Source organism: Neoarius graeffei, chromosome 20 (assembly GCF_027579695.1).
Source record: "Neoarius graeffei isolate fNeoGra1 chromosome 20, fNeoGra1.pri, whole genome shotgun sequence".
In the NCBI taxonomy this organism is placed as follows: Eukaryota; Metazoa; Chordata; class Actinopteri; order Siluriformes; family Ariidae; genus Neoarius; species Neoarius graeffei.
This window is the reverse complement of record NC_083588.1, coordinates 55,195,779-55,218,077: the sequence shown is the minus strand read 5'-3', so window position 1 is coordinate 55,218,077 and position 22,299 is coordinate 55,195,779. Positions and strand designations below refer to the sequence as shown.

At 41.3% G+C, this 22,299-nt stretch overlaps 1 protein-coding gene across 4 annotated transcripts in view; it reads right to left on the bottom strand.

Moving 5' to 3' along the window:
• Nucleotides 1–22,299, bottom strand: part of svilc (supervillin c) — a 64,272-nt gene extending 41,973 nt beyond the window's left edge. For 3 of the 4 annotated variants that reach the window (XM_060902034.1, XM_060902035.1, XM_060902036.1), the window contains exons 1-2: nt 22,254–22,299; nt 7,988–8,528 (exon numbers count right to left, since the gene is read on the bottom strand). In XM_060902034.1, the coding sequence (XP_060758017.1) occupies nt 7,988–8,277 (290 nt within the window). In that variant the 5' untranslated portion in view covers nt 8,278–8,528; nt 22,254–22,299. Of the gene's footprint in view, nt 1–7,987; nt 8,529–22,253 lie in introns of those variants that run through there. The other variant, XM_060902037.1, reaches the window with a different exon arrangement.

The window sequence follows — 22,299 nt, the reverse complement described above, 5'->3', positions numbered from 1 at the left end:
TTTTTGGTGTCCCGAGTAATTAAGTCAGTACACTAACAGTACTAACTACTAAAGACACCTGGGGAAAATGGACAGAACTATTCTAATGATATGACTGCAGTGCATTGTGGGAATCCCACAAGTTCAAGGGAGGGAAACATTGAATTTCATATTGTGGTAGTTTTCCAGCATTGTTCAGGTTTGTATGGCAATTTTTAACAGAATTTATAATAGCAGTCAATACACTAACACTTCTAGAATGATGTAGGCCCAGCTTTGTCATGAAAACATGTTTGTGCCATGAATATGAGTTAGAAGACCTTTCAACTAGACTACAATGCACAGGCATCATATACCGTACACATCTGCACCCTGGCGACCAGATGAACTATTTGTCCATACACTAACACCGGGGTCTGTTTGTGTACTGACTATTGTGTTAGTGTATTGACCAATTTGATAGGATGACAGTTTGATGTCTCTCGATCCCTTTTGTCAACTTACTAGTATATAGGCCTATACCTAGTACATGGATCCTACCAGGATATCTTTAAATGTTTTCTGATTAGGCCTAGTCAATTTCTGAGAGTGTCTGGGTACTGACTTAAAAATTTGAATTTGCCCCTCCCCCCATACTCATCTTTTACAAACTTAAATTTTACTTCCAGCTTCCCCTACTTACTACCTGGTTGAATGATTGATCTTTACTGTTCTGCTCAAATAATCAACTTCGTTGTCTTATTTTTGAACGTCAGTACACAAAACGCTGCACCCTTTTAATACATATATTTATTGTTCTATTGTGATATACATTTTCAAATAGAATTATTTATAATAAGGCTCAGATTTGTAATTGGGGTCAATTACATTTTGAATTTGGTCAGAGATTATGGATTTATTACGCATTTTAGAGACCTGTTTGTGTACTGACAGAGACAAGGACAACCTTGACCTTGAAATGACCTTGAATTTTGCCATATCGAGCAATAAGAAGATACTTTGATAAAACTCAAATTGGCTACCAGAATTCTGCCTTATGAACTTATCAGTTTGCTCATGGTCCATATCCCAATTTGCAACTATAGTGGAGAACCACCCAGAAATCAAATCAATGATGCGTGACAGAGGTGGATGTGGACACGGATCACACTGAACAGAGACAGACGACATGTGGAAGACAAAAAGACAGCATGACCTGATGGACAGTGAACCAAACAAGGAAAGCTTATAGCTACCAGTTTCGCATTATGAGTCATCATGCACCCATTTCATGATATTCACAAATGTAAAACCCCCACCTTCAAACTCTAAGCCACGCCTCGTTTGTTTTAAATCATCTTAGCTTCTATAAAAGTGGATACAAATACTTCAGTATGGAAGAAACCACAGGAAAAGAAAACCTAACATATTACTCACTAATGCTTAACTGGTAGCCATCATAAACATTATTGTTGTGTAATGTTTCTATTGATTGAGTACTCTCTCAACTTTAAATTATTAACCATGCTCAAAACACCCAACCCATAATCACCACATAATCATTCATAAGTGTCCAGAGTGGCTTAAAAATAAGGTGAACATAAATCACTTAACACTAACGATCATAAATCATTCACTCAGTTGTTAACGGTCATGCCAAATGTACCCAAATGGTACTTAGTTACTTCAATGCTAATGCATCAATAAATGGTTGAAGAAACCATGATAAACATCTTGTAGGTGGAAGTTAGTACTTTATAGTACTTTTCAAAAGCACCTGCAGAAACGTGTGACATGTGCGTGTTACAGATGTGATGTTATCAAACATCGCATGGCAGGGTCATTAAATGTTGACTAAGAAAAGTTGAGTCATAAGAAATCAATCTACAGGGTCCAAGCATCCTTCCCGACTAGCAGCCCTGGTAGCCGGTTCTTGCCAAGTTACACATCCGGGTAAAGAGAATGCAGATAAAGACTGTTCAAGTTTTGTGAAGGCAGTTCAATCCTAACCCTGTTTAGTGCCTGATGAATTCCAATTGGCTACTGAAGGCCACATTTTTAAGTAACCAATTCATCCAGTCACACATTAGCATCAATCCGACAGAACACCAAATTAGTGTTTCTGAAAAACAGCGATTTAAAAATGAACCCTGCCAAGATGGCTGAACAAAACACTTCATTTCTCCTCCTACAAAATTACTCATCTTAGCCTTGAAGAGATTAAAGGGGAACTGAAGTCCTTTTTAAACTTGCTTTATTTCTTAATTAAACATGTTCAATTACGTTTTCGGGGCGGTATGGTGATGTAGTGGTTAGCGCCGTCACCTCACAGCAAGAAGGTCCGGGTTCGAGCCCCGGGGCCGGCGAGGGCCTTTCTGTGCGGAGTTTGCATGTTCTCCCCGTGTCCGCGTGGGTTTCCTCCGGGTGCTCCGGTTTCCCCCACAGTCCAAAAGACATGCAGGTTAGGTTAACTGGTGACTCTAAATTGACCGTAGGTGTGAATGCGAGTGTGAATGGTTGTCTGCGTCTATGTGTCAGCCCTGTGATGACCTGGCGACTTGTCCAGGGTGTACCCCGCCTTTCGCCCGTAGTCAGCTGAGATAGGTTCCAGCTTGCCTGTGACCCTGTAGAACAGGATAAAGCAGCTAGAGATAATGAGATGAGAACGAGAATTACGTTTTCAGTTTTATTAACCTTATAGACACCGCTTATCCGCGCGATCTTCACAAGACTTGTGCATACATGTCAACCCCTTTGGCGTCCACCTGTAGTATCAGAGGAAGAAATCCATAAAGTCAACATAAAATCCTTATAGCTTTCAAATAGCACTGAACTTTTATTTTGATGTACATTTGTACAATACACATTTACTGCTATCCTACTGTTCATAGGGTAGGCTGCTCCTAGCCTGGGCCCGCCCATCCTAAGTGTGACGCAACACGAGGGCCTGTTACGAGCTTAGTCTGGCAAGGCAAGCCATCTACAGCTCTTCCAAGCTCCCGAAAAATCGGGAGCCAATCAACTTTGAGCATCTCCAACAGCCCTGGGTAGAGGCGTGTTCAAGGCACTGACGTAGTAGAACTGTGACCGGAAGCTGTAGATTGTTTACAGAATCTATGCCGGAAGCGCTTCATTCACTAGAAACATTACGAACATGGAGCAAGTTCTCATTGAAAACGGAGCAAAGAGCAGCCCTGGAGGTATTTATTGAAAGGAAGGACGTTTTCACCTTGCTCCCGACCGGCTTCGGTAAGAGTTTAATCTACCAGTTAGCCCCGTCGCGTCACATACGTCAGAGGAAAGAGTGATGTGATTGGTTTAAGCTTCGTCACAGCCTTTTCTGGCTTTGACCAGTAGCAAACTGAGGCATTTCAGGGAGGCGGGTCAACCACGCACTTTGGGAAATGGCTGGGCTTAATATCTTTGCCAGACCAAATGCTCGCAGAGCTTTGAAGTCGTGTTAGCCAGACTAGGCTGCTCCCACTCCAAAGGAAAATACTTTTTACAGACTCAGGGAAAACACTCAAACTCCACTGTCTGTGCACTATCAAAGTGTAGGCTGCTCCCATTTCAATGGGATACTTTTCACAGATACCCCTTTTCCACCAAATCAGTTCCAGGGCTGGTTCGGGGCCAGTGCTGGTCCACAACTCGTTCAACTTGCGAGCCAGCTGAGAACCAGTTTGCTTTTCCATAGCTCGCGGTGCTAAGGGAAGTCACGTCATTACGTCAGTGCATACGTCAGTTACGTCACTGTATACGTCAGTTACGTCGCTACGTTTGCATAAACCTTGGCACAAATATCAAAGCAAAAATATGGAAGAAGCAGCAGCAGCAACAATAATGATAATAATGGATGATTTCACGTTTGTACAGCTGCTGCTTCTCGTCGCTTAAAAATGGCGATCTTTCGCGGTTGTCTTATTGTTGTTGGTCTTAACAACTCCGCCCCCCCACTGACGTAAGCGGTTCTTTCCTCTGGCCCAGAAGAGTTGGTGCTAGCCTGGAACCGGTTTTTCTGGCCCCAGAGCCAGTTCTTTGTCAGTGGAAACAGAAAACCCGGTTCCAAACTAAGCACTGGCCCCGAACCAGCCCTGGAACTGCTTTGGTGGAAAAGGGGCAAGAGACCATTTTTGTCCACAGTCAACTTTTCATATAGCCAGAGAAAGCACTCAAACTTCACCATTTTTGTCCACAGTCAGTCATATTTACATATGATCTTGATTATAAATCACTGGCAGCCTTCTTTGCCAGCTGTAACTGCCTTTCTGTGGGGGCGATGTCACAACAGAAGTCTGTGTTCAGTTTGCATTGCAGTAGTGCAGTAAGGGTGTCTGTGCCCAGGTTTTTTCTACAGTCAGTGTGGATTTTCCTGACCTCTGCTCTTATTACACTTGTTGGTTGATCATCGGTCTTAGGCTTTGCAAACATCGTCATTTGCGGCTGATTCGGTTTCTGGTGCAAATTTCGCTGATGTAGTTTGGACCTCATGTGTTCCCTCACGTCGTAAACTCCAGACGCCGCAACTTTTATATCTCGCGCACAAACTGCAGTGCACGTACTCCATTTTTCGCCTGAACAATGACACCATTAAATGTCCCCTTCCATTCAGGAAGATACCGCCCACCATATCTCATTTTCTTTCTCGGTGTTCCCATTCTTTCACTCAGCAGACGCTATTCAAAATCTCTCCGGTGTAAACAAAGTCGCTCGTTCGAACAATGACCGTTTGGCGCGTTTAAATGCAGATCGTGCGCATGACCGGAAAGAACGAAGTCTCACAGTCGCGATACTGCACGAGGCTTGAGGAATAAACATCCGATTTCACATAGTCTGGGTTATCTGCCCCTGCATACACGATGTTTTGTCTATAAATCGAGCTTTTGTATGTTTTTGCGACGATCAGCTGACGATGTTCAAGTAAGATACACAAAATAAATTTAGGTCAGAAGATACTGAAAATCCATAAGACTTTGTTTATATGCCCGTACGCCCTTGAAATGAGCTAAAATCCGTATAACTTCCGGACAATACGTATAGGTTGACATGTATGCTTGTGCGGGACTTCAAACGTGAAGGGTCAGTGCCGCCATTTTGAAAATTGTTTACACAGCAGCCAGATCATTCCAATTTAAGCCTAGGTCACAACCGGATGTACGATTTTTTGGCATTTCCCAAATCGCTGCGGTTTTTTTTGTTCGTGGAGAAAGACGCACGTTGGCCGCAAGTTTGTCGTGCAACCTGAAAAAAAAAACGTAAGCACCCGTAGAGTTTGTTTGACATGACAAAGAACCTTTGCGGCCAGTCTACAGCTCGAAAATCAGCACGTCACGCGCACGCCCTCCGTGCGTTTCTTGCGTTTTTTGCACGTAGACCGGCCGTAGGAGCACGTACGGCCGGTTGTGACCGAGGCTTTAGATTAATTTCGAGATTTGCCAGCTTCATCAGTGTATGGAATAATCTCCATCGACTTCGAACCAACGTGGAGTAGAGAGGAGTTAGAAAGACAACAGGATAAAGACTAGTCTGTCACGCTGGTATTTACATCATTACTGTCGCACAATTAAAACGTGCCAGATCAGGCAGCTGGTGGGTTTTCAAAATAATAAATACATGCATGTATTTGTGATAAATACATATTATACTGAGCACATTTCCCACATAATCCTCACTAAGGTTTCAGACAGCACTACAAAATGGCGTCCCCACTATATAGTGCCCTATATAGTGAGTAGGGAGAGATTTCCGACACAGGGAAAACTTCCGGGTTGATTACGTCAGCATTTGAAAGAGGTCGCACGCATCTTTTGACAACATTGGCAGATGTCACTTTAATTTCTGCTGTAGGTTTTACTTCCGTCCTACGATGTCTCACACAGGTCTCAACGAATCTCGTTTACGGCCATCGCTTTGACATACGGACTGATATAATTACAGAGCATATTTCAAACACTCAACTTGCTATAGCAGTGACAAAATAGCTATCAACTAGATAGAACTCGACGCCAATGGCATCGATGGGGATGCCTCCGCCCGGTAGACGACATGCCTTATTAAGTTGTGATTTGGGGATGGACATTTGACCTCACAGTAATCTTGACCTGGTGAAATTACTTGTATTAGCCTTGGAGATAGTGTTCACAAGGTTTTCGGACAGACATTTGACCTCACAGTGACCTTGGCCTTAGCCCTTTTGATCTCAAAATCTAATCAGTTCATGTTTGTCCCAAAGCGCACAAATAGTGAAAGTTTGGTGAAATTCCTTTCATTAGCCTTTGAGATATCGCGTTCACAAGGTTTTGGGATGGACGCACGCACGGACAACCCGAAAACGTAATGCCTCCCTGCACCTTACGGTGGCGGAGGCATAAAAATGCATTCCTATATTTAATAGGATGAGAAATAGAGTTTTGATAATAAAAATTTGCCTTCAGTTCCCCTTCAAGCTGGGATAGGCTCCAGCTTGCCTGCGACCCTGTAGAACAGGATAAAGCAGCTAGAGATGAGATGACACCAGCCACTTTCATAGAAAAGACCTGTACACCCACTCATTCATTCAGGCAGTTATCCAATCATACAATCACATGGCAACAGCACAACGTAGCTCGCTGAAGGTCAGGAGCTTCATATCAATTATCAGAATGGGGGGAAATTGTGAGCATCAACAGTGCATTTCCACCCACGGAACTGTCGCTCACTCAGTGTTCTTCGCACCATAGAGAGTGTTGATCTGGGGTTTTCACACGCAGCAATTTCTGAAATATTCAAAACCAGTCCACCAGGCACCAGCACGCCATCAAAGTTACACAGATCATACCTCCTCTATAAATGTGGATGACTGCAAGTTTTATATATAAAAAACAAACTGCAAGCAGCAATCAGGGGACAAAGAAGCCCAGCAATGCATAGTTGCCATGGAAACTCATGTGGTCAAGAACATGGTTGTATGCATTCCCAGCAAATTTCATGGTCAATTGACCAAAAACTGGCTGAGACACGAGCTCATATCCTGTTTGGTGAATTCACTGCCAAATTCAATAGGCTGTCACAGAAATATGGTTTTGAAAATAATAATCCAGTTTTGTCTGTGCCAAATTTAGTGGAAATTGAAAAAAAATAAATAAATTGTGGCCTGTGAAGTTTTATATACATCTTATATACATACTGACTTGACAAGCTGCCACATCTCAGCCTTGGAACCTTCCACCAAGTCACCAGACAAGAATTTAAGGCAAACACATCAGCGATTATGAGCCAAAACACATTTCTACTTATTGCAGCATCCACAGTGGTTTAAAAAAATTAATTAAACATTGCACTTCTTGAAAATGGGATCCCAAGTCCATGCACCAGGTTTGATTTTGATACATGACCTTATTTTCTATTTGATGGCTTTGCCATGGATTTTGATTGGCTGTAATGAGTGAATGCTTTTGCAAATCGAAGAGTCAACAAATAACTTGTGTGGACTGGTCAAAAGATCATCTGTGCCAAATTTTGTGAAGATTGTAAAACAGTTGTGGAATGTGAAAGCTGAAATTTTTTTCATAAAAAATCCAACATGGTGGAAAAACCTAATCTGGCAGAAATTGATGTTGTGGTCTGCAGTGAAGTCAGCTTGATCCAAAGAATACAGTGGTACATTATTCAAGTGTTCTGTGCATAAATGCAGATTCAAATGACGATTGGTGGCCCGAGAGGACTCGAGGCAAAGACATGAAACTTGGTGAAAAGAATCAGGGCAAATCACTCTGACAAATTTCACCATATGGTTCTCGGGGCCACCGTAGACTCACTAGCCAGAAGATGAGGACTAAGGGAAAAAAAAAAAAAAAAGGTAAAAACACAAAATGGACCCCAGTGTAGCATGAAACATGCTGACCCTCATACTTGATCAATCGATGCCTTTACAAATGTGCACAATTTCTTTAAAAAGTGATTTCTCCTGTGCTCACATGGTACAGCTGAAGTTAAGATAAAAATCCTTCACAACGTGGAAAAAAAAAAAAAAGGGCGTAAAAAAAGTCACCTGTTCAGGTTGGTCTTCTCTGGTTTAGCATCCTTGTTGTATCCATTTGAGATTTTAAGCTCTTCCTCAACTGGAGCTTTGCCACATGCCATCACATCTGTGTTAACTCCACGTGATTGGCTCCTGTCAGAGTGGGTGGAGTCACGGTGTGCACCATGGCCTTCTCTCTTTGACCATTTAGATGGAAGCTCCTCCTCCCTGTTTCCATAGCGCTCTGCCAGCTCTCGCCTCCTTTCGGCTTTGTAGCGAGCAATCCTCTCAGCTCGGGACTCTGCCGCTGAACTTTCCATCGCCCTGTTTTGTCACTTCCTGTCTAGCGAGAGTAAGTGGGTTCTGCTTGTAAGCTCAAGCTGAAGACGCATTTATTAAAAGGCCTTCTACTGATCCCAGGGTCTAGTTAAGCTCCAGACTTCAAAGCAGGGAAGAAATGGGAGGAGTTAGGAGATCAGAAAACCTTGACCAATCAGACGCTAGGAGAGGAGCGGGCTCTGCTAATCAGGCAGCCGTCTACCATTGTGGTCGCTCCTTTGAGGATGCAGCACTGTGGAGAAATCAGAGAAATTAGTGGTTATTGCCATCATTTCATTCCCTGAGTTAATGGAAATAAAAATAAAAATCAAACCACCTTTGGCCAACAATCAACAGGAGCTACATTCGTGCTCTCTCACACACAGCAAGAAAAGCTGTGCTGACTGTATGCCTATCAGCGAGCCTTAACACACAACTCTATGCTTAAAGATAACCATGTCCACCTGTTAAACACGTCAGCTATAAAAATTAGCTCCCACATCGATCTATTCTCAAACCAGCATGCCATCTTAAGTGAACTCTACATCCCGGGCTCTGTAAGATGACCTGGTTTGATTTGCTGCTCTAGCATCTGGGATTCTCCCCTTGCACTGTAACTCAAAACCTCTGACACACGGGAGCAACTCCGCAACCTTTCACAGCACACCATACGCTCTATAAACCCAACGTGCTTCAACAACACGTCACTAAATAATACAGTTTGGGTTGGTTTTATTCTTGTGTCTTGCGTGGATGCTTTTCTGTTCAACGAAGTACTATTTTTATACAAAACTGCAGTGAGGCACAGGACCAATAACTGTCACTGTGGTGGTGTCAACATTTGATCCTTCTTAAAGAAAATGCAATTGTAACTAACGTAGGATTCATGTTTAAAAAAAACAAAAAAAAAAAGTAAAATCAAGTTCCAAAACCACAGTGTTATTATGGATTCATCAGTTGTATCAAAAAGATTTCTCTGGACAATAACTTGATCTGTATTTTTTGACAACCAGTCAAAAATCAGTCAGTCAATCTCACCATCACTCAACATAAAACCACTTTTAAAATAAATAAATAAATAAATAAATAAATAAACACCCCACACACAAGATCAACTGTGTACTACTGCTCACTTATATATCCCCCTCGCTTAGATCAGAATGCAAGCAATCGAAGGAATAGGACGCTTATTATGAATGTTGACTTCAACAAATAATGAACCCTGAAACAAGTAAAGAGCCGTGTTCTCCCCAGGGATTTCAAACAACATCCTGGTAAACTGTCATTTTGAAATACGTCACATCCATAACGGAATTTCGTCACATCCATAACGCTGACTTTTCCTTCCGAAACTCTGCATGAAATACAAAATATTTTAAACAAAGATTTTTTTAATATTCACCTTGGACCCCTCTATCAAATGGATATCTCCATTTTGACATTAGGTTTACAATTTCACAGAGTTTGATAAAAATGTACAGTCACCCAAGAAAAGTGATACTTTTTCTGTCACATCCATAACACATCTTTTATTGGCATTTTCTGGCATGCCCTAGATGTACTATGGGAATTGTTCTTGTTCTATCACTTCTCCAGTATGGTACAGCCTTAAAATATGCAACACCTGTTTAAATACTGGGAGACAATAAAACATGCACTGGGTCATTTGTTGCCATTTTGAGTTCAAGTGTCACGTCCATAACGCTGGAATTGCTCAATAGCATTTTGCTTCTTGAAATAGCGTCAAAATCCACCCTATACGTTTCGTAAATACATTCAGTCGGTAAACAGGAAGTTGTTGTGCGACAGACCTGAAAACGGTAAACGCGATATAGAACCCCAAGCTAAAGCTTGGTACCAAATATCAAGCAGTTGTGATTTGTAGTTGCTGAGAAAAGCATTATGAAAATTTTGTAAATCCATGCTAGATGTTCCGTAAATGCATTCAGTCGGTGAACAGGAAGTCGATGTGCGACAGACCTGAAAACAGTAAACACGGTATAGAACCCCAAGCTGAAGCTTGGTACCAAGTGGCTATGATTTGTGGTTGCTGAGAAAAAAGGGGTTTTGGACGGACGTAAACCAGTATACCCCCACCACGAGCAGGGGTATAATAAAAACCACACCACAGCTAGACTAAACTTAGTTTCCACAAAGAGTTCTCTGGACAATAAGCCAAATTATCAGAATCTTTAATATGACTTCATATATGGGATGCACAAAGGGTTGCTTGTACATACAGACAGCATACCAGTCAAAAGTTTGGACACACCCATTTCAATGGTTTTTCATTAATTAAAAGGTCACTTCATGTCTTAAAGTAATATTTCTCTTTACTTAGTTGAACAGTTCTAGACATAATATGGATTACTACAGTTGTGGAATACAACCATTTACTGTATTTTAGTTATTTACTCTTTGGTCTCAAAACACGGCAAGAAATTGCATTAATTTTTGACGAGGCACGCCTGTTAACTGGAAAGCATTCCAGGTCACTACCTCATGAAACTGCTTAAGATAATGATAGTGTGCAAAGCGTCAAGGTAAACAGTGGCTACTTTCAAGAATCTAAAACACAAAACTGTTTAACACTTTTTTACCATATAATCCCATACATGTTCCACATGTTATTTGACAGTTTTGAGGTCTTCAGTATTGTTCTACAATGTAGAAGATAGTCAAAATACAGAAAAACCTATGAATAAGAAGGGGTGTCCAAACTTTTAGTATTTACAGTACCAGTCAAAAGGTTTCACTCGGATCGCCAAACCTAAAAGAAAGCGTTCGAGGCTATGATAATGACAAAAGGCAAAAGTTGAACACGTTATTTGAAAATATTTAATACATTCTCCCCCCATTAATAATTTTTCTTCATTTCATTCATGAAGGCCAACTTGTGAAATTTAAAATACCAAAATGTGTTTATTATCCAAATTGGGGTTGGGTGCAATCACAAAAATATATCAGCACCTGACATTTCTAAAATACGTGGATATGCATCATGATAGTTTTGTTTCAACAAAAAAATGACAGCAAAACTGTATTTGTAGTTACAAAGCTATTCAATACTTTCTCCACTATGTGGTGTCTTGAGCCAATTCATACAATTATGGTAATAAATCTTGACTAGTTTATTTCATACATTTAAAATATTGCACAATTTATAATGATTGTATTAAAATAGGTTGTAATTATTTAATTTAAATAGTGTTTTTATTAATGTTTGGATATATTCTGAAATATATTCCTGCTATGCATGTGATGTCACTTCCTGTCACTTGTTTGGGATGAAAGATTGGATGCCCATGCGAGTTCAAGCGTTGGTCAAGTTGTAATATCCTTTAAGTTTACTGTCAAGAACTACAAGTTGTAAAATCCTCTTAGATTCGCTAAGGAACTGCAAGCTGTACAATCTTCAGTCCACAAGCAGGCAAAAGTTATTACGTTTTGTTTGGTTATTATTTTAATAATGTCCAAGATTGTGTGTTTGAACATATGATTGTTGTATGCTTTATCTTGTCTAGTTCTACGGTGTTATGCTTGTCGGGGCAATAAAACAATCAGTGATTAAGAACCTGGGCCTTGGATGTGACTAATGGCAGCATAAAATATTGTTGCATTTTACAGTTTAAAAAAAAGTTTGACAAAACTTTAATAGTAGTAGATTTTCTACATAAATAAAATCAACACTGAAAACAAGGGGGGGGGGGATTCCATTTAAAGGAAAAAAAGTGTACAAAACCTGATTTTTAAAGATTTGAAGCTTTACTATAAATATTTTTGGCAAGATTTGAAACAGTTCATATCTAACATCTAAATCAGCTGCTTTCAACTGGATGAAGTTATTTTAAAAAAAAATTATTTTACTTTTTAATATGTTGCAAGGCCACAGAAAAGCACAACATATATTATTATAAATATTGATATATCACATCCAGCATTAGCCCTGTGATGACCTGGCGACTTGTCCAGGGTGTACCCCGCCTTTCGCCCGTAGTCAGCTGGGATAGGCTCCAGCTTGCCTGCGACCCTGTAGAACAGGATAAAGTGACTAGAGATAATGAGATGAGACATCCAGCATTATTTTAAGTGATGGTCTTCAATATTCCTTTCCATTGATAGAAATATTCCATGACAAAAATACTGTCAAATCAACACTAGGCTGCAACTTGCAAAACTGAAGATCTAATAATGGAATTCTTCAAATGCCACAGCTGTGCAGAAAAGCACGATACAAGCGTGTGAATCCACATGTCCGAAAAGCACCTGGGCAGCACAGAGGCAGGGGTCAAGGGAAGAGGAAATCTCAAAGGATATTTTAGGGTCCGTTAGTCTAAAAACGTCAAACTGATTTAATGGTCTGATGTTGCCTAAAACAGAACTGGAATAGACGGATATATTCAGTTCACAGGCTCTACACACACACACTTCCCCATGGCTACCTGGTCTCCAAGCCACAGCCAAGATACAAACAAAGCCAAGCTCCAGGAACCGTGAATAAATAATGACATCATGACCTTATCAGGCAGGCAGTACCTCAGGCCGAACAAGATCGAGATCTCTCAGGAGACGGAGTCAAAACTCCATAATATCTACAATTCAACACACAAAAAATAAAATAAAACTTTGTGAAATGCACACTGTAAGGATTGTGTGTGTGCACGCATGCATACGAGGCTTCAGCTGCTCCCAAACACCTAAACTGTTAACATCAGCATTCCAGCCTTTCTAAACTCCGAGTCAAAATACAATACGCTCCACCTGACAATAAAGCACAGAGCCGGGAGCACTTCGTACAGCTTACAGCCAGGAGCAGTGGGCTTTCCTAAAGCCTAAAACTTTTGGCACCCTGAAAGCAAAACCTGGTCCATCACTTGATCAACCCCTTTGAGGTTTAAGTTGCAGTAAAGTTACCGGTCAAGTTATTACACCACAGTGCTTTTGGTTTCCACAAATCTGATTGGTCAGAAGGTGTTCATTAAATTCCCTATAATTGCAGTTCATACAATAGTATCAGTTGTGATTCAAATCAGTTTTATATATTAGCGTGCGAATAAATGGACTAAAAACATGTTATTTAGCAAAGAAAAAAAAAATCCATCATTGATACAGTGAAGCTTATTTAATATTTATGGAAGGAGTTTTCAGGGTCAGCATTTTGTAAGTTATTCAATTATTAGTAAATCATTCCCAAACTAAGACATGCTGTTCTAGGAAATCGATCAACAATGAGGTGGTGTGATGTGGCCCCACAGACAGCAGACTTACTACTACCATGACCTGGAACTTGACCAATTTCCTATAAATATGCATCCATCCAGGGGCGGCACGGTGGTGTAGTGGTTAGCGCTGTCGCCTCACAGCAAGAAGGTCCTGGGTTCAAGCCCCGGGGCCGGCAAGGGCCTTTCTGTGTGGAGTTTGCATGTTCTCCCCGTGGGTTTCCTCCGGGTGCTCCGGTTTCCCCCACAGTCCAAAGACATGCAGGTTAGGTTAACTGGTGACTCTAAATTGACCGTAGGTGTGAATGTGAATGGTTGTCTGTGTATGTGTCAGCCCTGTGATGACCTGGCGACTTGTCCAGGGTGTACCCCGCCTTTCGCCCGTAGTCAGCTGAGATAGGCTCCAGCTTGCCTGCGACCCTGTAGAACAGGATAAAGCGGCTAGAGATAATGAGATGAGATGCATCCATCCAGTGTTCGGGCCAAAGGAGTGGGGGGGGAGAGAGAGAGAGAGAGATGGAGGATGTTATTTTGAATGCCTCAAGATATACTCTCAGGGGAAAATAGGTCCTCACTGATTCTTTCAGGGTTTGTTGGGTAATTAATGATTCTTCGTCTTGAAAAACAGTTCTACCTACTGTAGACTCCGTTACAGAGTTCCATAGAGAACCTTTAAATGGTTCATGAGAGAGTAAAAGTAAGCAAAGGGAGAGTACGTTATTGGTTTATGGTTCAATTCAGGTCACTAATCCAGGAACTAGATCAAGCATAGATGTGGGCCTGCTCGCACACGCCTAATTTCCACTGAGTACAGTGCTCTATAGTTAACCAGCAGCAAGTACAGTACATGGCCATGTTGCTAACCACACATCATCGCGGTTTTAAGAGCTTTACATAAACAACAGCATGTTCACTTCCCTCTTGTCTAGTGCCAGACACTACAATGCACAACACCGTCAGCGCCACGATTCTTGGCACCCTCTGGTAAAGATTTAAAGCCAATCCCTAAATGATTATCAGGATTATGCCTTTGAATGATGTGCCAACACACTTGTTCTGAGCATCTGCTGGCAATATGCAGGAGTCATGCCCAAGATAGACAATAACCAAGTCCTTCTAGTAAAGTCTGTCTACTCTGTGGCCTTCACAGCAATGTACGACTTAAATAAGGAGAACGTTATACCAGAAAAGGACTGACAGGATGACGTTTCAAATATTTGAAACGGCTATAAAAATCTGAAACTGAAAATGAATGAACTTTAGTTTACATAACATGGAAAAACATCTCCGATTGCGCCAGCTACTGCATGTACAATAGTAACTGCATATGCGAATTTCTCCAGAACTAACAAAGCAAAGTGCACACAGTGTAAGAATCTAATAAGCCAGGAGCCTTTTTTTTTTTTAAGTCAAGTTTTAACCAGCAAGGTGATTGGCTCTTTTTACTGAAGTGGTGCGTCCTTTGTTTTGATCCTTTGCTTATTTTGTAAAAGGTCCATATGGAGGCCAAGGTTGGCTCTAAAAATGTCTTCGTCTAGGATTCGAACAACTTCCTTCAAGATGCAAAAACTACATTACAGACAGGCTTCTGCCTTTCACTAGAGAAGCAAGAGCTTGGCATTTCAGTCATTTCCCCCCCCACACACACAAAAAAAAAGGCAGGTGATTGGTAGCCTGGCAGCAAAACTGGAACAATCCAGTGACTACATACTGCTCCAAAAAACCCTCACCAAGTTTTGGTAAACATGTTCACCCATTAGAAGACTTCAACGTACTATAAGCGCACATACACAGAAGTGCCGATAGCTAATGAGATGATGAACGCAAGCAGAAAAGTGCACAATAAGTATCAAAAGTCCATGGGCAGTGGGAGAAGTTTAAATTGCTTTTTTGGACACAAAGCATGATTCTGAAAAAGGTACCAAATCATCGCACCCCACCCCCAAACTCCCTCCCAGCACTTCCATTTAACTAGAACTTAAGCCTAGGTCACAACTGGACGTACGATTTTTTTGGCCGTGCGATTTTTGGCGTTTCCCAAACCGCTGCGTTTTTTTTTTTCATGGAGAAAGACGCACGTTGGCCGTAAGTTTGTCTTGCAACCTAAAAAAAAACGTAAGTGCCCATAGAGTTTGTTTGACATGACAAAGAACCTCTGCGGCCGGTCTCCGGCCAGTCTACAGCTCGAAAATCAGCACGTCACACGCGCGCCCTACGTGCGTTTCTTGCGTTTTTTGCACGTAGACCGGCCGTAGGAGCACGTACGGCCGGTTGTGACCGAGGCATTAAACATGTCCCTGAAATATAACCGCTTACACGTACATTTAACAGAGCTGTATCCAAATAAATATCCATGTAAATCTCCCTAGCACACTCTGGATTCCAAAAAAAAAAAAAAGGGGGAAAGGAGAAAAGAAAAAAAAAAATCCTGCTCTTTCTTGGTGTTCAAATGTTTTCCTAAAAATCCATCATACTGGAGACATTCCAACATACCTACAGGAGGTGCTTGAAAAAAAAAAGAAAAAGTTTTAAACCCTTTAGCATCTTCTATATTTCTGCATGAGTATGACCTACAGCTTCAGATTTTCACATAAGCCCTAAAAGTAGACCTGATTAAAAAAAATAAGAAAAATTATACTTTGTCATTTATTTATTGAAGAAACTCATCCAATATTACAGATCAGTGAATGGGGGGAAAAAAAAAAAAAGTTTCTGAACCTCGAGGATTAGCAGTTAGTTTGAAGGAGAAACTACAGCCAGATGTTTTCAATCAAGTATAAGTGGGCCCTCTGTTGTATTTAAAGAACAGGGATCCATCAACGTCTGAGCTTTGCATCACATTTGTGGAAATGCATCATTGCATTTTTTTGCTTTCAAAAAAAAAAAAAAAGCCCGCCGCCAATCCACATTCAGACAGATGGTAGAAATTCAGCATGACTCGCCACTCCTGGGGAGGGTTACAACCAACAAAGCTCACACCAAGGGCAAGGTGAATAATAGTCCACAACGTCACAAAGGAACCCTGGGTAACTTCTAAGCAACTAAGGGTCTTTTTCATATTGGCTAATAATGAGCATGAGCCCTCCATTGGGAGAACACTGAACAACAAAATGGTATGCATGGCAGGGTTTATGGTTTGCTAAAGGTTACATGCACAAACCAGAACGCTATTGGAAAAATTGTGGACAGATGAAACCAAAATAGAAAATTGTGGTTTAAATGAGAAGCGTTATGTTTGGAGAAAGGAAAGACAGACACTGCAGTCCAGCATAAGAACCTCATCCCATCTGTGAAACATGGTGGTGGTAGTATCATGGTTCGAGCCTATTTTGCTGCATTTGGGCCAGGACAGCTTGTCATAATTGATGGAACAATGAATTCTGAATTATTCCAGAGAGCTCAAGGAAAACATCAGGAGATTCAGTTCACGGATGGATGTCAAGAGAGGGTGAGTTGTGCAACAAAACCATGACCTTGCACCCAGGTCATTCTATCAAATAATGGCTTGGAATGTCCAAGTCAAAGTTCTGACCTTGATACAATAAAAACGTGTGAGCAGTTCACTTGAGGAAACCTGACAACATCCCAGAGTTGAAACTTACCAGTCACCAGAAACATTTAAATCAATCACAGTTATTGTTGCACAAAGGGGCCACACCAGATACCGAAAGCAAAGGTACTTGTACAAACTTTTGCTGTTGACAGATACATAATATTGGACATTTTCCTTAATAAACAAATGACCAAGTATAAACATGTGCGTCCATCTACCTTTAGGACTTGTGTGAAAATCTGATAAGTGTTTTAGGTCATATTTACGCAGAAATATAGAAAACTCTAAAGGGTTCGCAAACAGTCATGGACCTCTGTAGGTATGTTAGGTACAGGTTAGAGCAAATCTCTATAGCAGGAAACAGATCCAAAAGAGACAGCCTGGGACAAGAGGCAATCCATGAGACATGAGGACTCAACCACAGATTCATCCATTCTTATCCATTGCAGGTGAGCTAGTCAATCACAGCTGACGTTGGGCAAGATCTGGGGTACGGTACACCCTGGACAGGTCACCAATCTATCACAGGGCTATAAACAGAGAGACAGACAGCCAATCACGATCACACCTGTCAGAAATAGGGATATAGGAGGAGTCAGTCAATTTCTGTCCCCCAACGTACAATCTACACTAATGTACCCCCCCCCCAGGATCATTTTTGGACCACGAGGTAATTGTGTGTGCCTTTTTAGAGCCAAAATGGTACATACATGTTCCCAAGCAGTATATAAAGTGTACAAATAAGCAGAGGTGGACAGTAACAAAGTACATTTACTTGAGGACTGTACTTAAATACACTGAGTAACTGTACTTTGAGGATTTTTTTTGGAAACTTAGTACTTCACTACATTTGAAAAGCAAATATCGTACTTTTTACTCCACTACATTTCTATCAAGGTCCTTGTTACTATGAAGCAGCTTTGAAAGGGGATGTCCCCCCAGGTGACACAGACAGTCTATCAGTAATCACTAGGGTCACGTCACGTCCATAGACTGTATAAAACCAAGTTCAATGATTTCTTAGCAGCTTTATTGGAACACAATCAGTTGATGGCAGAACGAAAGGTGGTGGTTCTTCTGGAGAATGCGCACACACCCATGAACCCATGTTTCAGTTTTCTGAAAGGATTAAAGATTCATTTCATTTAAAATGTTTGTTTGCTGAAGATGAACCACATCACGGCCTACAAAAACTCGCCGTCCAACCTGCGGGAGCACATTTAGGTCTGTAAACGTTTTATTCCAAGAGAAAACCTGTAGTGAAGTTGTCTGTGCATTTAGAGCTAGCAATAATGTTGCAATAGCTATGCAGTCTGGTTAGTCAAATGACTTTCTATGGATTTGCCCGCCAAGTTGCTATAGCCTTGTCCACGGCTAATGCTAACTCATAGCTAGTTAAATACTGTTAGTTTGCATGTAAACACGGAGTTATGCTAACATGAATAACCTTAACTTATCTGAAGCCCTTTCAGAAATATACGGTATGTTTTAGCATAATCTTGCCAAATAAAACAATGTAGAAATCTCTCTTTTCTAGTAGCATTAGCTACCCAATATGATTTTGAAAAGAAAGTTTGCTAGAATGTCAGATGGCGATACTAGCTAGCTTAACGTTAAACCACCATGATGGCACAGCAGGTGTTCATTTCGTGAATTCACATTTCTGTATTTGGTAACAGCATTAGGTTTTGTAAGCTGTAGGAGCTATTTGTTAGTTTTGTAAAGTTTAGCTTTTGTTTATAGGTTTTTTTTTGCTGAAAATTTAAGTTTATTAATTATGAGTAATTTTGTTTGTTTGATTAACTTAAAAAGTGTTTGCTTTATTTAGATTTTGATAATTTGTTAATTTGTATGGTTTATTTTTTGGTAATTGGTTAACACTGGACATTTGAGGGTATTTAAGAAGAAATCTTTGTCACATGCACACTTCAAGCACAGTGAAATTCATCCTCTGCATTTAACCCATCATCTGAAGCAGTGAACACACACACACACACACACAGCAGTGGGCAGCCACACCAGAGCACCCAGGGAGCAGTCAGGGGCTCGGTACCTTACTCAAGGGCACCTCAGCCCAAGGCCGCCCCACGTCAACCTAACTGCATGCCTTTGGATCATGGGGGAAACCAGAGCACCCGGAGGAAACCCACACAGACACGGGGAGAACATGCAAACTCCACACAGAAAGGCCCTCGCCGGCTGCTGGGTTCAAACCCGAAACCTTCTTACTGTGAGGCAACCGTGCTAACCACTACACCACCGTGCCGCCCTGCTTGCACCTGGGTGGGCCTATGGTTTTTTACCAGTGCAAGAGAGGTAGCACCAGCCATGGTTTTCTGTGTTCTTTTGTTTGTTTTCTCATCTCATTATCTCTAGCCGCTTTTATCCTGTTCTACAGGGTCGCAGACAAGCTGGAGCCTATCCCAGCTGACTATGGGTGAGAGGCAGGGTACACCCTGGACAAGTCACCAGGTCATCACAGGGCTGACACGCAGACAACCATTCACACCTATGGTCAATTTAGTCACCAGTTAACCTAACCTGCATGTCTTTGGACTGTAGGGGAAACCGGAGCACCCAGAGGAAACCCACGTGGACACGGGGAGAACATGCAAACTCTGCACAGAAAGGCCCTTGCCGGCCACGGGGCTCGAACCCGGACCTTCTTGCTGTGAGGCGACAGCGCCAACCACTACACCACCTTTGTTTTATTATTTTGAAATAAATCACAACAAAACGCAATACTATGGAATGGACATTTAACTTCTTTTGCCTGCATTAAACCACATCCCCATGGTACATCAGTGGCCTTTTGATTAGGTTTTGTTTATTTTGTTTTTCTGGACAAATGGCCACTACATAAGCATTGTAGCAATTACACAATGATGCATTGACAGAAAACGTACTTTTAAAAGCAAGTACTTCAGTACTTTGACTTAAGAACTTTCACTTGTATCAGAGTAACATTTGGCCAGTAGGATTTGTACTCTGACTTAAGTAATGAAGTTGGCTACTTTGTCCACCTCTGCATCTAAGGTACTGACAAGCCATTGCAACCCTAAAGATACAACAATGTACGGTACTTTTTTTCCCCCTCCTGAGAGTGTATGGGCAATTTAGAGAAGGGTTGTTTTACAATCAGGGTACAAAGTTTGCCTCACAGGGGTCCAAAATTCAAATTGATTCAAACTGGTTCTTGTACCAGTTTTTAAGTGAAGGACAAGTTAAAGAACAGATTTCAGGTAATTTTTTGACATACGTGTATGGTAGTTTTGTGTAATCTGCTATAAGATGGGAGAAACAAATGAAGTGATTCTCAGAGAGGACATTTTTTTTGACAATTCAGAATCCACTACTTCCATCGTGCTTTTAAATATAAGGATGTAAGCTTTGTGTTAGTTGTCTCTAATATTTATGTCCCAATATCTTGACCACATTTTAGGATGAAAATAATCATTTTAGATATCTCATCTCATTATCTCTAGCCGCTTTATCCTGTTCTACAGGGTCACAGGCAAGCTGGAGCCTATCCCAGCTGACTACGGGCGAAAGGCGGGGTACACCCTGGACAAGTCGCCAGGTCATCACAGGGCTGACACATAGACACAGACAACCATTCACACTCACATTCACACCTATGGTCAATTTAGAGTCACCAGTTAACCTAACCTGCATGTCTTTGGACTGTGGGGGAAACCGGAGCGCCCGGAGGAAACCCACGTGGACACGGGGAGAACATGCAAACTCCACACAGAAAGGCCCTCGCCGGCCACGAGGCTCGAACCCGGACCTTCTTGCTGTGAGGCGACAGCGCTAACCACTACACCACCGTGCCGCCCCCCATTTTAGATATATATGTTATTTTATATTGAAAAATTAGCTGTCTCGGAGAGGACTTTTTTTTTTTTTTACACAATTACATACTAATTTGATCAAAATTGTCTGAAAACTTACTGGCATTCAACATTAAAACTCAACTATGTTTTCAATGATATGGAGCCAAGTATGTGTTTTATGGTATAAAGAATGATTTAAGTGCATCCCTTTTGGAGCTACCTGTGGTAAAAAAAAAAAAAAGCACTTTTTCCTAAATGACACGAGTAATTTTGGGCGGCACGGTGGTGTAGTGGTTAGCGCTGTCGCCTCACAGCAAGAAGGTCCGGGTTCGAGCCCCGTGGCCGGCGAGGGCCTTTCTGTGCAGAGTTTGCATGTTCTCCCCGTGTCCGCGTGGGTTTCCTCCGGGTGCTCCGGTTTCCCCCACAGTCCAAAGACATGCAGGTTAGGTTAACTGGTGACTCTAAATTGACCGTAGCTGTGAATGTGAATGGTTGTCTGTGTCTATGTGTCAGCCCTGTGATGACCTGGCGCCCGTAGTCAGCTGGGATAGGCTCCAGCTTGCCTGCGACCCTGTAGAACAGGATAAAGCGGCTAGAGATAATGAGATGAGACGAGTAATTTTGCTAAATATGACATATATTGCCATACATTCACCAAAAATAACATTATCACCAATTTTTTTTTTTTTTGCATGGTAAATAGAGCTATCACAGGGCTACAATAAACAACCAAGTTTATTTAGTCAAGCCTTTTAATATTGAAGATAAGTTTTAAATGTGATTTTTAGCTTGCGTACCCTGAACCCAGAAGCTAGTTGACTGTAGAAGGAAACAAAACACAAACAAACAAGAACAGGACAGTGTGCACCACTTTGCCACCAACCACAAACTCTCATGATGCTCTGTAGCAGGAAACCAACAAACCACCCTGAGAATGACTTATACTTACAATATAGCCATGACAAACTCACCAGGAACCCACAGAAACCATTTAACAAGACTATATACGTGTCCACAGGATAGCTGAAATTCCACGGGTGCGCGCTTTGGCAACAGGTGCGCGCACTGCAGGGGGAAAAAAACCCCACGCGCACTGGTTTATATTGCAGCTCCTATTACCCATGCAGTATAAATTATTATTATTATTATTATTACTACTACTACTACTACAAGTATTTTATGGTCTAATAAATTAAAAAAAAACACCACATATCATGAAAAGTGATGTGCGTCTGGCTTAAAAACAAACAATTTCAAAACGTTTTCTCAGTTTGAGTAATTAGATAATTTAATAATGAAAAAGTGTCATATACATACACACAATTTACTTATATATACATATTTTTTTTAATCAGTGGAGGAGTACTTACATGCACTTCATACAGACCAGCTCAGCTGTGCCAGACCAACCATGCG